The sequence below is a fragment of the Cloeon dipterum genome, chromosome 3 (genome assembly GCF_949628265.1).
Source record: "Cloeon dipterum chromosome 3, ieCloDipt1.1, whole genome shotgun sequence".
Lineage (NCBI taxonomy): Eukaryota > Metazoa > Arthropoda > Insecta > Ephemeroptera > Baetidae > Cloeon > Cloeon dipterum.
In genome coordinates, this window is record NC_088788.1 from 2,887,220 (window position 1) to 2,902,052 (window position 14,833).

General features: G+C 37.0%; 3 protein-coding genes across 8 annotated transcripts in view; 2 read left to right on the forward strand and 1 right to left on the reverse strand.

Annotated features, from left to right (window-relative positions):
* The window catches only part of zfh2 (Zn finger homeodomain 2), a 230,132-nt gene that overhangs the window by 137,387 nt on the left and 77,912 nt on the right, over positions 1–14,833 (forward strand). The window lies entirely within an intron of this gene.
* Positions 1,219–6,615, reverse strand: LOC135940965 (uncharacterized). The gene is made up of 9 exons (XM_065486122.1): positions 6,487–6,615; positions 6,261–6,375; positions 3,523–3,630; positions 3,340–3,448; positions 2,897–2,978; positions 2,719–2,838; positions 2,468–2,654; positions 2,297–2,406; positions 1,219–2,203 (listed from the first exon to the last, which is right to left on the reverse strand). Exons 5-9 carry the CDS (start codon positions 2,940–2,942, stop codon positions 1,983–1,985), a joined length of 684 nt encoding a protein of 227 aa, XP_065342194.1. The 5' UTR covers positions 2,943–2,978; positions 3,340–3,448; positions 3,523–3,630; positions 6,261–6,375; positions 6,487–6,615; the 3' UTR covers positions 1,219–1,982.
* dop (microtubule-associated serine/threonine (MAST) protein kinase dop) overlaps positions 9,812–14,833 on the forward strand; it is a 39,610-nt gene continuing 34,588 nt past the window's right edge. For 3 of the 6 annotated variants that reach the window (XM_065482271.1, XM_065482273.1, XM_065482274.1), the window contains exon 1: positions 9,814–10,117. In XM_065482271.1, the coding sequence (XP_065338343.1) occupies positions 10,024–10,117 (94 nt within the window). In that variant the 5' untranslated portion in view covers positions 9,814–10,023. Of the gene's footprint in view, positions 10,118–14,833 lie in introns of all 6 variants that reach the window. The other 3 variants (XM_065482267.1, XM_065482272.1, XM_065482269.1) reach the window with 2 other exon arrangements.

Sequence of the window (14,833 nt, forward strand, 5' to 3'; positions counted from 1 at the left end):
ATTCTTAGCGTGAAATATACTCAAAATATTTAAAGACTTTGACGAACTTTCCGAGCACACCAATCGATTCCGGAGGGTCGAATTAGGTAAAATATAAATTTTTTCCGACCAAACAGTCCAGCGCGACGTGCGAACTTTCTTTCCCGCTAAAACAATAAGAATGCGAGAAGTGCGCATGCGTCAGGGCTGGCTGGACCTGACAAAGAATTTATTCGTACTGGCGGTATCTCTGCAAGTGCTCAAACCAGCTCTGACGCATGCGCAGTTCTCGCATTCATAATGTTTTGGCGGGAAAAAAAATTTCGCACGTCACGCTGCACTTTTTGGTCGGAAAAAATATCCATTTAACCTAATTCGACCCTCAGGAATCGATTGGTGTGTTCAGAAACTTTGTCAAAAACAGTCTTCATAATTTCATTGCTCCTGAAATGCATTCTTGGCAACAATTTTAATAAAATTCAAGGCAAGAATTTCATTTTTACCAACATATACTGTAAAAATAATTATGAATCATAAATATTACCTAATAAAACATTTTTTTTTAAAAATTTTTAACCAAAATAAATTAAAATTATTATTCAGCTGGTCTGACGAAACAAAGATCAAAAGTTGCTTCTGTATAACAATAATCGCGGATCAATTACATAGCTGTTAATGTATCCAGTGCCTCTTCAAATAATTTTAGACTTTGAAAAAAACTGCGCGCCAAACAGAAGAAATTTCCAGTGTGGGAGGTCCGCATTTGTGTGAACCAATTCTTGGAACTACCTACTTGCAAGGACCTTTATCTCACCAACTCAACAAATGAGGAATTCCTTTTCGGAGCCACTACTATGAGAACACCAAAATTAGGACAAAATTAACATTATTGTTTATATTTGTGCAATTTTTAGATTTCTGGATAGTGATTCTCGCACGCCACGCGCAATAGCTTTCAATTTTAAGAGCGTTGGATGAAGAGAAGGCGCAGAAGTGTTTTTTTAGCTACGCGTAAATCAATAAATTTAGCCAAATTTTTATTTATTAACGATTTACAACCTTCCTTTACTCTCACAGTTCTCTTATCAGAATGTTTTAAAACTTTTGTTCAATAAAAAGGGTATGAGCAGATCAGCAGAAGCATATTTAAACGATGTGCAAAAATTGGACCGATACTAAATTTTTTATTTGTTCCTGTGGGGTGCTCGGTTCGAGCCAAAAGGAAATGCATCTGGTTCCTTTGTAGACGTAGATTTAATCCATAATTAAAACTGTAAAGTTTTACATAATAAATATTCACAATAAAATCTCAAAGGAAAGTCAATATATAAACAATTAATTAACGCATCAATATGCGAGTCGAGAACAACAATAATTATTATCACAGTTCAATGCAATGCTTACCCCGGTATTATCTTCGGGTCTATTAGTTATTATCAGCGTCATATATGCGCACGACATATTATACTCCCGGCCGGAGAGGTAAATGCGACATGACCGTATATAGGCGTGCGTAGGTGAGCGGTCAGTGAAGGTGTATTATACAGGGTAAATGAGTAAAGCTTATCATACAGTTACAAGTGACATCTAAAGGTTACAAACTAAGTTAACGCCAATAAGCGGGAACCGCTACATTCCAAAACAGGAATTTATTTATTATACAGGATTGATTATTAATAGAATGATCACTTCTCTTAATATATTATCTTACTTAGTAAAAACTATGCAAACATACACCTTAGCTCTTACAGTTCTCTTATCAAAAACATTTTCATTTCTAAAAAATTGATCAACCGTTGAAGTGCTGGAAGTGGTGGCGCACTTCTGTATTTCCGCTACTGGAAGGCTAGTTGAGAAGGAGCTGGCATCGTTGCTTGATGAGCCCGCACATTCACATTAGAAATAGAAAATAGACTTAAAAAAAAATTGATAAAAAAACAACGGTTGATCAATTTCTAACAAAATTGGGTCAAATTCAAATGTTCACAACTGCAGATGCAGTTTTACATGATGATGCAACAATGGCGGGTATCATGCTTCTTTGGTTTTAAAGTATGTACATATCTTACAGAATCTCCATGAGATGATAAACTATCCCTTTTCTTAGTCGGAGAATTATTCAAGGGCTGTTTTGGTGGTGCTGCTTTGGCCAAGTCCTGGAATTCGGGAGCGAGCAACTCTTTTCCAGTTGTTGAACTTTGCTCCAACAGAGGATTGTCGCTTTCTGGAAAGAAAAGGTTCGCTTATAATAATTTGAAGAGGTGCTTCCATTATAAAATATAAATCGAAGCAGGCCTAACTGGCACGGAACACTAACCAGCAGCATCGAAGTTTGGTGAAATTTCTTTAGAAGATCCTTCCTCATCAGGAACTTTGGGTAAATATTTGCTCAAATCAAAAGTTGGACCGTCCAAGATTCTTGAATTTCTGCATATTTTTAGGGATAAATTAAAAATGTTAAAATGATATACTCAATGAAAATTCTCACCCGACATCCCTTACAACGCAAGAGCCGCCCGACATGGTCTTAAAATTAGTCACGTGATGTTCGAATGGTGTTACCATTACCAAGTTTTGCATTACGTAAGACTGCAAAGGCTCAGGCGTCTCTTCTTCAGTTGTTGAGCTTTGCTCCACAGGAGGGTTGTTGTCTGATTCATTTGCGGATTCGCTTTCTAGAAAAAAAACATAAGTTTGTTTTTTTACTTGAAAGGGTTGCTATTCATATTTTAAAATTACTGTTCGATTCATCTTTAACTTCTTTTGATTCGACATTTTCCGATTCAGGTGTCTTTTCTTCAGTTGTTGTGCTTGGTCCCAACGGAACATTTCTCTTTGGTTCATTTGTTGAATCTAGAGCTGAAAATAAAAGATTGTTTAATACTTTGAAAGGGTGATATTCATAGTTCAAAGTTACTGTTCGATTCTGCTTTTTTCACTTCTTTTGATTCGACGGTTGCCATTATCGTGAATTGATATTCTCTGGGTGTCGCTGGAAACTGAAAAGACATTAAAATGATTTTAGAGAATAAAAAATTCCTTTAAATTTAAGCTTCCCCAGGGAATCCTTTTGTGTATGTATAATCAGTGACTCGTATTACTAAATAGTATATGAATCGACAGCTAAAATACATATGTTTCCCAGGTTCTAAACGATAAATCAGTGCGCCAGAGTTTCTTTATTCCCTTCGATTCATAACTAAAGGCATTCCTGACCATCCTTGAGTTGGACTATTCTTCTTCCAGAGAAAACAAAATGTTCTCTGGTTGAAATGAAACATTTAATTGATGATTACAAATTCCACAAAAATATACATAGCACCTAAAATAAAGCTGGGGAAAATACATAGTTTAAATTACCTTGCTTCAAAAGTGATTTGTTCGCGGACAATGAACCTCTCCACTCAGCTCAGAACTTCTACTAGAATTGCTACTCAGGAGTAGCAATTTCATCGCTCCTGGAATACATCTATAGCAACAAATTTAGTGAAAGTAAAGGCATTATTTTAACCAACACGCTGTAAAAATAAATTTGAAGCATACCTGAAAAACAATTTCCTCATTTATGGGCCCTCTTCGGCTTTGCTCTCCCCAGAGTTAAGTCTTAACACGGTGCATGTCAGATGTGGAGCCCTTTCTCACTTTTTTCACCTTTTGACAGGTCATTTATTGTGATATAATTGACATACACATTATGCATTTTTATATGATATTTTAGTGAGAATAAACAAATATATATATGAGAGATGGCCTCTACTGTTTCTATCAGTTTTGTTTCAAAACACTCTCGAAATTCAAGACTCGTCGAATGATGATTATTTATTCTGCAGATATATTTTTTCAATTTAATAATTTTCTGGTCTTCTTCATTAAAGTTAATTTTTCAATCCAAAAATGGGAACATGTATAATTTATAAATGGATAAAAAGAATAAACGCACAAAATGATAGGAGTGCTGAGACATAAAAGTCAAGACAAAATAAAATAAAAAGTATGGTGCCTGCTGGTATTACCGGCCAGCGCTAGTGACCGGCCAAAATGAGGACTATGCCCCCTAGAGTCGATAGAAAAACAAAAATAATGTCGCATATACAGTGCCACCTTCTATTAGAACGGTACACTACGAATTAAAGCTCAAATTGGTCGTGAACAACAAACACGCGGCGAATAAAGTTGAGACATGCCATGTAAAGCGAATGTTAACAAAAGAGCTATCCAGTGCCTCATTTTAAATTAGGAGCTGTCGTCAAGAATTCGGATGGTATTATGTATTATAAGCTATGGACGGGAAGTGGTTCATGAGGAATCCATTCATGTCAAATTTATGCTTGAATTATGATTTAAACTAAATAAAAGTGCCTAAAATGCAATGTACGGTAATAGGAATAGGTGGGTAGTTTCCGCTAGCGTTGGGAATATCAAAGTTGATATATCAAAAAATATCGATATTTCAAATATCATATCAAATATCATGGCTGATACTTGATATATCATATCAGGCTGATATTGATATCTAAGTCGGATATCAAGGTTGATATTAGTTGACATTTTTGACCGACAGATGGCATTTTTCATGCCGGTTTTCGCATAAAAGTTTAGGATCAAACTGTACTTTCCGTCCCCAAACATGGGCGTAACCAGTGTTGAAGTTTTCGCAATGCACAAAGGCGCGAAAAATGTCTCAGCTGATCGATCACAGATGATCTCTCAGCTGTGGTCAGCTTATAGTAGCTTTTGTGTTGAATGAAAATTAAATTAAATTGTTTGTAAACAATGGTCAGCAACGTCAGGTAGGTCAAGTTAAACCCTGAAAACAATAAAGGCCACACACGCCAGCTGATCGGTCACAGATGACCTCTGTCAGCTGTCAGTACCACATTTATTTGTTGAATTAAAATTATATGTAATAAATTGTTTGTAAACAATGAATTTTGATTTGAATGGTGAATAATTAAGAACTTATTGTAACTAATCCAATCAAAATGTGTACAAATAACGCAAATAATATTGCGAAAATTGCTCTGATGATGGCATAGCCCCAAATTAAAAATTGAAATACTTAATAAAAAACAGCTGCTACGGTTTAAAGTAATTTCATTCTGATTTCTCTTATGTGTATCTATTAAACTCAATTATTTATTACCAGATGAAGGTTGAAAAGCACATATGATGTGGAGAAAATCACCCCAATATTTTAATTTGAAGATAAATTGACGCTCTCACATTATCTGCTGATATTGTAAACATCAAACTTAAAAATTAATTTTAAAATGGCACAATTAAATTACAATATTTTATTTATTACCTAATGATAGCTATTAATTAATTAATTAGACACCCATGTGGCGGGAAGAGGGAAGGGAAAGCAGCCAGATGCAAATTTTGGCGCCATATGGTGGGAGCCAACACACCCCTTATCAAACATCCGTTTTAAAGGCGTGCAATATTTAAATTATTTGAATACTCATCCCATGACTGCGGAAAACCGCCATTTTTCAAATGTTTTCTTATTTAACCGATATTTATGAAAAAAATCGGTAAAAAATGCTTAAAAAATCGGGTTTTAAGCCTTAAAAATAGCCATAACCGGTTTCAGTTCGTCCGGCAGCCATTTTTTGATCATCTGGAAATATCATCGTTGTTATATCAAATTCTGATATTTTTTCGCTGATATATCAGTGATATTGATATTTCAAATATCATATCAAATATCGATATTGTTTTTTTCACAAAGTCCCAATCCTAGTTTCCGCAATTCCGATGGTTAGAACCCGAGATTTAGAGGTGCAAAGTACCCGAAAAATGTCGTGTTTTTATTGAAAAATCTCGCAAAAACTAAAAAAATTCTGAAATTTTCCCAACAAAATATGACAATTTATGTCTAAAATAGGTGATTTCGACAGATCATGTGGGATAAATGCATTCAAAAGCATTGAAAACTGCACTTTAATCAAGGAAATGAGCTTTGGCCGGTCACTGGTGCACGCCTGTTCGGTCACTAGTGCGCATGGCCGGTAAAGCATGATTCTCGTCCGATCGTCTTTTGTTTGCTCAGATGACGTTGTAATGCGAATTTGTTGACAAACTCTACGTGAATATCACTCATGAAGGTCTTGTGAACAGTTATCATCCATTATATTATAAGATAAGCAGCTATTTCTCAAAGAATTTTCGTTTCAAAGTTCATCTGATGCTTAAGTGGCCGGTCACTACCCCCGGCACCATAACAACTTTCTACGCTTTCTACTCATTAAAATCGTCATGCATTCAACTCCATATACCTGGATAATGCGGGTGAAGTTTTGTTAACTTTGTCGAAGCTTATATCCGGATGGCCATCGTGTACAGGCAGCTTATTCCCAATCAGAGGACATCCGGGTGGGATGCGGTACAAGCCTGCTGATACACAGGATTGATTAAAAGCAATTTAAAATGAATATTTTCTATTTTGATGTCAGCGCGTATGTTTGTAGCCCCCAATCTATGTAAATTCAATCACACCCTTACCTTTCGGAATACCAGGAACATCCACCATTTATCCAAGAATGCGTTGACGTTGTCGATTTGTCGAAATGCAACCGAAAACACGGCGAAATTATGATGATGCAATCAGCGTGACGCGCGTCTCAACCGTCAACCGTCATGCTTCTTTTCAATTTACTGAGCTGAGCCCAGCTGAGCCACTGATTGTGAGCCAATGGCAGTGAGCTAAGGAGAGTAAAGGTAGGAGATGCGAGTAAACAGCCAGAGTCACCAAAAGAGGGCAAGGGGTGGGGGTGAACGTCGCTTGTTCGCTGGTTGTTCGCCCCCACCGCTTGCTTCCCCTCTTTTGGTGACTCTGGCTGTTTACTCGCATCTCCTACCTTTACTCTCCTTAGCTCACTGCCATTGGCTCAGTGGCTCAGCTGGCCAGCTGGGCTCAGCTCAGTAAATTGAAAACAAGCATGTCGGTTGACGGTTGACGGTTGAGACGCGCTGATTGCATCATCATAATTTCGCCGTGTTTTCGGTTGCATTTCGACAAATCGACAACGTCAACGCGCGCGGTTGACGAGTGTAACAAATAAACGCGCGTGATAATATTGTGAGCAAAAATAAGTGTGGTACCGGGGGTAGTGACCGGCCACTTAAGCATCAGATGAACTTTGAAACGAAAATTCTTTGAGATATAGCTGCTTATCTTATAATATAATGGATGATAACTGTTCACAAGACCTTCATGAGTGATATTCACGTAGAGTTTGTCAACAAATTCGCATTATAACACCAGCTGAGCGAACAAAAGACGATCGGACGAGAATCATGCTTTACCGGCCATGCGCACTAGTGACCGAACAGGCGTGCACCAGTGACCGGCCTAAGCTCATTTCCTTGATTAAAGTGCGGTTTTCATTGCTTTTGAATGCATTTATCCCACATGATCTGTCGAAATAACCTATTTTAGACATAAATTGTGCAACTCCCAAACTTTGGTTCTGACCATCAGAATTGCATAAACTAACCACCGTTAGACTCGTCTTGACCACCACTAACCAGCTAAAGTACTTTTGGGGTGCCACCCTCATCCCCCTTCAACCCCATAGCTACCATTTTGATAGTAAAAATTTTGTATATGCTTCCTCTGCTGGGATTAAAAATATTTAGAATGTCCAAAACTTCTACTAAATTACCACCTCGTACCATAGTTCAAAACTAAATAAAATATTTTTTAATTCAATGCAAATTAAAACAAAAATCCAGAGTTTTAAATGATTCAATTTTTTCGAGGGGGATGAAGGATGAAGCATAGTGACTAAGGGGTGGAGGGTAAGCACCCCTTAACCCTTCAGCTGGTCAGGAGAGGTCGAGACGATTCCAACGGTGGGTAGTTTATGCAATTCCGATGATGGGGAGAGGTTTTATTCAACATGTACGGTAGAGCGTATACAAGAACAGATTTTCCAGATTTTCCAATATCCTGTCTTTCCAGTTCCGGAAAAAATTATTCCGGTTGTTTCCGGTTCTTGTTTTAACTAGTTGGAGAAAATCCTTTCCGGTCCTGTTCCGGTTAAAATAATTCCGGTTCCGTGTGAAAAACCGGATTCCGGTTTTTGGGATCGGGATTCACAAAAAATTCGTTTTTTTTTCGGAAAAAAACCACTGTATTCTGTATTGCAAAAAACTGTTTTTTGCGGATGTTTCGACAAAAGATTAATATTTTATATGGACATTAAAGTTTGTGGAGGTACTTTTCTCCAATATTTTTCAATTTATTTAACAAATAGGAATTAGATAAATTAGCTTTTAAAAAATTTAACGTTGTAAAGTGGTTAATTGGCTTGAGTCTTGATTAAGCACGTAATTTATTCAAAGAGATGTTAATTTTTTACTTTTTTGTTTTGGTTCCAAAAACTTTGAAAATCAAAACTCCTTTTGAGTCAAAAAAGAAGGTTCAAATAATTAAAAAAAAATCCAAGTGTATTTGTTCTAGAATTTGCTTTTGAAATTTAGAAAATGTGTTCAAAAGTAGTCCCATGACAATTCCGAACTTGGGAGGCGGAAAATTTCAAAGAGATGGAATATTTATTCACGATAAAATTCACTTAAAACTTGAAAAAGTAGAAAATTTTCAAAAATCGATTTTTTGCAACAGCATATCTCGATTTTTAACCATCAGAATCGCAAAAACTAAACAAAATGAACTAGACCCGACCTCCCTTGAAGCGGAAGGATTTAAAGGTGCTTACCCTCTAGCCCAAAGTTGCAATACTTCATCCCCCTCGAAAAAGAAAAACATTTCTTATGCTCTGGATTTTTGTATCAATTAACATTTAATTTAAAAGTATTTTTCTGTTTAAGTTTTGAAAGAAAAGAATTAAAGATGCACTATAATATTTTAAAGCCCTGAGGGAGCAAGCTAAAAATGTTTGTATCAAAATTATAGCAATGGGGTTGAAAGGTGATATTGATAAGCACCCCCAAATACTTTTGCTGGCTAGTGGAGGTTGAGACGAGTCGAACGGTGGGTATTTTTTGCAATTCTGATAATTAGAGCCAAAGATTTGCAGGTGCAAACCCAAAAATTTCGAAAAATGTTATGATTTTTTAATTTTTAAAGTGGAGTTACTCGAAACCAAGTAATGACAACACTAAAATTTAATGGGAGCCGACCAATGAGACCAATGGAGCGTGCAGCCAAAATAGCGTTTTTGCGAAGCGGATTTCTCAAACACCATTTGGTTTGCAAGCTTGGTTCCGACTTTAAACGTAGTTTAACTCGTGCTCTTTCGTTTGACACCAATTTCGCGGTAGGCGGCATTCAATAATCCTGCCACAGAGCCACCGGCGCAAACTCATTTTAACATGGGGCAAGATAGGACGGCCGAGATGCGCTAGGCATAGGCGCGTTCGTATATCCCTTCCGCGCAACTCTCTAATACAAGGACTCTAACCAAGATCGCTGCTGGGTAACTAGCTCACTAATTTTTGGCTGATTTAGACCCTTTATAGACGATCTAATTGTAAGAAATGACCGTTTGATTCATGCTCACTTGATGGTCTCCTATCCCGGGAGGAGTGGAAGCTCAGAAAAAAACAGGTCTCGTCTAAATTTCCTAAATTTCACTCATTGTCATCAACAAGAGCAACGTAGTAGGGCTAGGGCGGCAATTTCCCGACAGATTTTGGCGCTCTCGGCGCGTGGCCGGGAAACGCCCACCACGGCCAACAGATGGCGGGCGACAGCGGTGTTTGTGTTGACAGCGCGCAACGTTGCGATGGCCGTCTTTGTTGTGGCTGGTGGCGTATCGGGCACCGAGCGACGGCTAACTCCCGGAGAGCAAAGGGCCGAATAGGAAAAGTGTGCGTTGGCTTGCAGCTGCGGCGATTTCGACGGCGGGGAAGCGAGGCCGAGTGGGGCCGTCGACTCGTCGACTCGGCGTTTCAGTCTGTCAGTCCGTCAGATGTTGTGCGCTCGGCAATGGCGGTGATCGGGCCATGTGAGGCGGCCCCTGGACCCACGCAGCATCCCCAGCCCCTTCGCTAGAGAGAACGGAGGCCCTCAGCATGGCGGCGGCGACGACCAACAAAGCGCGGCGCCACTCGGACACGGACAACGGGGCCCTCCTGCGCACCCCGCTCAAAATGCACGCGACGCCAGGTACATATGTTCGATCACATCTTAAAAAGTTTCGGCGAAACAAACAGCGGTTTGTACGTTATACCGAGGAGAAAGTAGATAGATAACAAGAAATAAGAGGTCGTTACGCCAACTCCCGGGACTCCGGGGCTCGCGGGCTCCTGAATCTGGGGACGGAGGGAACCGAGGAGGTGGCTTCCGAGTAGTTGTTTTCGTATCTCTCCCTGACAGATGGTTTAAATTAGTCTGAATTAAAAGCAGTAGTTGGTTAATTTAGATTTTTATCTTTATGTGTTGTTTTAAATTTAATTTATTAAATTGGTGTGCGTGGTGACCGAAAATTTTTATCTCCGAGTTTGGAATCCTGTTTTAAAGGCCGCTCATTCCATTCTTTTGTTGATTCTCCCCGTCTGCTGTGCCAACGAAATTTTTAAAGGGCCGCTGGATGTTTATTTTTCTCCATATTGCTTGCAGCAGTTCTTTAAACGATTTAAAAAACCTCTAATTTAAAAATAAATATTTTTTTAAATCAAATTTTGTAATTAAAATACTTTCCCTGTGAGGAAACGAAGTCATCATTGCCCAAGAGTGTTAAAATTCACGTGTTTGCTTTCCCGGAAGTTGCACGCAATTGCGTCTTTCGCAAGGCAAAGGGGTTGTAAGTTGGTATTGATTTTTCACAGTGCGGTCTGGCATTTCCTTGGCACTTACACCACCGCTCGGGGCTTTCCATAACGTGTTTGGCTCCCAGAATAATTATTTTGGGCATCGCAGGGTGACACCAATCAATTAAAATAGCAAATTAAAAACGCAAATTGATAATATTTTAAATTTAAAAAAAGGGATGCAAAAAATTTAAGCGCACTAGCTGGTAAAATATTTTTTCAATTTAACCAATTTCCCCAAATATAAAGTTTCTATACGAAAATTTGATTCTCAAGTTTAATTTTAAGAAAACTTAAGAAACAACAGCGAAAACATTTATAAATACCTTTTGAAATAATTTAAAAATATGGTTGATCACTGAAACTCGCTCAATATTTTAAAAAATAAATTGGCAACAAATCATCTTTTTACTTCCAATTCTCCTTTGGAAGAAACCGGTAAAAAAGCAGCAATAAATTTAAACATAGGTCAAAATAAATATTTTAACACAAAAACCAGTTCGCCAAAATTTCCTTAATTTAAATTTCCAGCCATAAACGATTCTGAAATTCGAGTGACAAGTGTGCTAGAAATTTGATTAATTATTGTTGTCGACTTCAAACACTGGAGGATCCACTCTAAAGACAATTAATTTTAATTAAGTAACCTTGTCTCCGACGCTCCGTGAAGAACAAAACAAAACAAAAAAATGCAGTGCAAGCGCAGGGCAGGAGACGTTCTCTTGAGTCCAAATTTAGCATTCGCGGTGCGATCTCGAGCGGACGCCAGCCAACTAACTATGCGGGAGATTTATGGAAAATATTTGGCAAACGCACTTACTTTGAATGCCGGAGAGCAAAGTGAAATAGGCCGTGCTGCACTTTGACGGTGCTGGCTCGGATGATTCATGAAGTTTGATGCGAGAGCGCGTCACTTTCTAGCTGCACACATCGGCTAGTTTCATCTCTTATTGCAATGCGTTTTTCACTTTTCACAGCCAGCTGAATCGGCAAACGGTCCTATCTGCAAATCATTTTGCTTTACTAATGAGTTTCACTTTATAACAAGGCGAAAAAGTAAATTTTAACAGAATGTGCTCTAGATTTTTTGTTTTGTAGAAAAATAAACAATGAGCAAAAATTCAATCAGTTTATAAATAAAATAAAGAGATGATAGAGAAGATAAAAGTCATGGAATTCAGACTTGATAAGTATTGTTTATTTAAGACGTTCAATAGTAAAATGAATTTCTCTTTTGAATAGGGTTGCATTTTACTTTCACCTCTAGTTTTTAGCAATTTCTTAGGCAAGAATTGCAAGGAATGAATTTATTCCATTTTTCGTTTGTGAAAATCTAAAATTTCGGTCGGAGTGCTCAAAATTTCCTCCACTGTGCAGATATTTTCTTTTAAATTGCCGTTTTGCTGCCTCGATTTCTCCAAAAATTTATCTCTGACAATTTTTCAAGTTGAGGTTAAATGCTAATAAGGAGCAAACTATTGAAAAATAAGATAAAAACATTGCTGAAAACTGGTAAAAATAAAGAAAACGCATTTTACCACTGCACTGCATATTTTTTAAAATGCATTTTTTTGCAACTCTGCTTTTGAATTATAAATTTTTTAGGATTTGCTCAATAATCCGGCTTGTTTTTTCCGGAGAGTAACCAGCATTATTGCTCGACTTTTCCAGAGAATAGAAGATATTTTATTTCTGAAAACCATGTCAAATTCCTGGAAAAGCTTAGAGGGGACATTGGGGACTAGTTGACCACAATTTATTTTTATTCCATTTCTAGAATTGAAAATGACTTGTTTTTTGGCCATTGAATAATAAACTTCTAAAGTGAAACTCTAAAAATTCATTAAAATCTCATGAATAGCTAAAAATAATAAATATTAGGCTAGAAAGCTCTTGGAAAAAACATATTTACACCATATTTCAACAATGATTAAAAAAAAATCTGCCATGTACAACATCAAAACTAACGTCAGTTTTAATATTCTGGATCGATTTTTTTTTTCTGTAAATTGTAATATTTATAATTTTTTACCGCTCAGGACCAAAATGCTAAAATTAAATTGGATAAGAGTCACGTTTCCATTTTTGTTTGAATTTTATTGCGGAATTATACTAATGTTCCTATTTTTATCCGGCTCAAAAATTGTAGAATAAGGGTGGTCATCTCCAAAAACAAAAAGAAAAAACACGATGGTCTGTATGTCAATCTACCACTTTTATGTCGAACCCTTAAAATTTTCAATTAATTTAAATAATTCTAAAAATATGTTTAAGATGAATTGCTCATTAAGTTTTTTTAATTAAGAACAATTTTAATACTGAACCGTTAAAAAACCATAAAAATGTCTGATCCATCATTAGAGATCTATTTTCCCTAAAAGACATGTTGAAATAATAAAAAAATCTATCATGAGAAGCTCCAATTCAGGTTACTTTTGCTCTCAATAATTTTTATTCGTTTCCTTGAACCATTTATTCTAATTTTGCCCCAGTTCCGATTCTACAAATAATAATAAAAAAATAAAACTTCCAAGAAGTATCTCGACTCTGGATGCAAATATATATCTCGCCGTCGCACCCTGGGGCCAATTCAACAGGTCGTCTTGCTGGCGGGGAAGGAAGTAGATTTGCATGAACAAATAATCGTGTGCGCAGGAATGTGAATTGTGAGTGAGTGGTGTTTAGTGTCATGCAACCGACCGAATTCCCCATTGATCGCTTGAACACTTAGCTCTCGTGACTCATTCATAGCGCGCTTTGCAGTTTGCACCATTCCGCGGATATTATTTTGTGTGTGAACGGTTGTTATGATCTATTTATTCGGTGCCATTTGCGATCATTTAGGTCAACACACACGAAGCCCTAGAGCGGGCAGCGCAGACTGCTTGTGTGCTGTGCCGTCGTGACTAATTGCTCTTTCGGTTTAAAAATAAGTAAAAAGACCAGCGAGAGAGAGAGAGAGAGAGAGAGAGAGAGAGAGAGAGAGAGAGAGAGAGAGAGAGAGAGAGAGAGAGAGAGAGAGAGTACGCATCCGCTGCCGAGCAGCCGGGCGCGCGGGAAATTCAGACCAAAGACTTGCAAAATGGGCCCCGATTTGACTCTGTCACCGCAATTTGTGCTTTCAACGCACTCGTGTTCCCGAGATTGTTGCGTTGTTCTCGGGTTTAACGGTGTTTAGGGAAACGTGAGGCTTCACTTGTGACAATTCAGTAAATCCCTTGTTGTCTGTGGAAAATAGTGTTTTTTCATGCCTCCTATTTAAAGAGAATGTAAATAGTAAATACATTCACGGAAATTGGATGTTTTAATTCGTTATAAATTAAAATTTAACCCAAGATAGTGTGAATTTAATTTAAAATATTTTTTAAATCAATATTTTGTAATTTTAAATCGTTTTGGTAGACGTCTGTTCAAACTAAAAGATGTTAAAGATATGAATCCAGCAAAGGAGAAAGGTCAAGTGCATTAAACACAGCAAAAAATTCTTTGCAACTGACTCACTATAATTTAAATTTTTAAAACTGAAAATTCTGACTTCTAGTAGAGTTGCATGCACCCGGTTTTTTTCACCACTGGTTTTTACCACTCAATTTTTACCAATTTCTTGCGCAAGAATTGCAAGAAATGAATTTATTCCATTTTTCTTGTGTGAAAATTTAAAATTTCGATCGGGGTGCTCAAAATTTCCTCCACTGTGCAGATATTTTCTTTTAAATTGCCATTTTGCTGTCTCAATTTCTCCAAAAATTTATCTCTGACAATTTTTCAAGTCGAGGTTTAATGCTAATAATTAGTAAATTATTGGAAAATAAGGTGAAAACATTTTGCCTGCAAGAAACTGGTAATATTGAAAAAACTGCATTTTTCCACTGCACTGCATTTTTTTTAAATGCGGGTATTTTGCATTTAATTTAATTTTAATTTAATTTAATTTAATTTAATTTAATTTAATTAAATTAAATTAAAAAAAAAAAAAAAAAAAAAAATTTCCTCCACTGTGCAGATATTTTCTTTTAAATTGCCATTTTGCTGTCTCAATTTCTCCAAAAATTTATCTCTGACAATTTTTCAA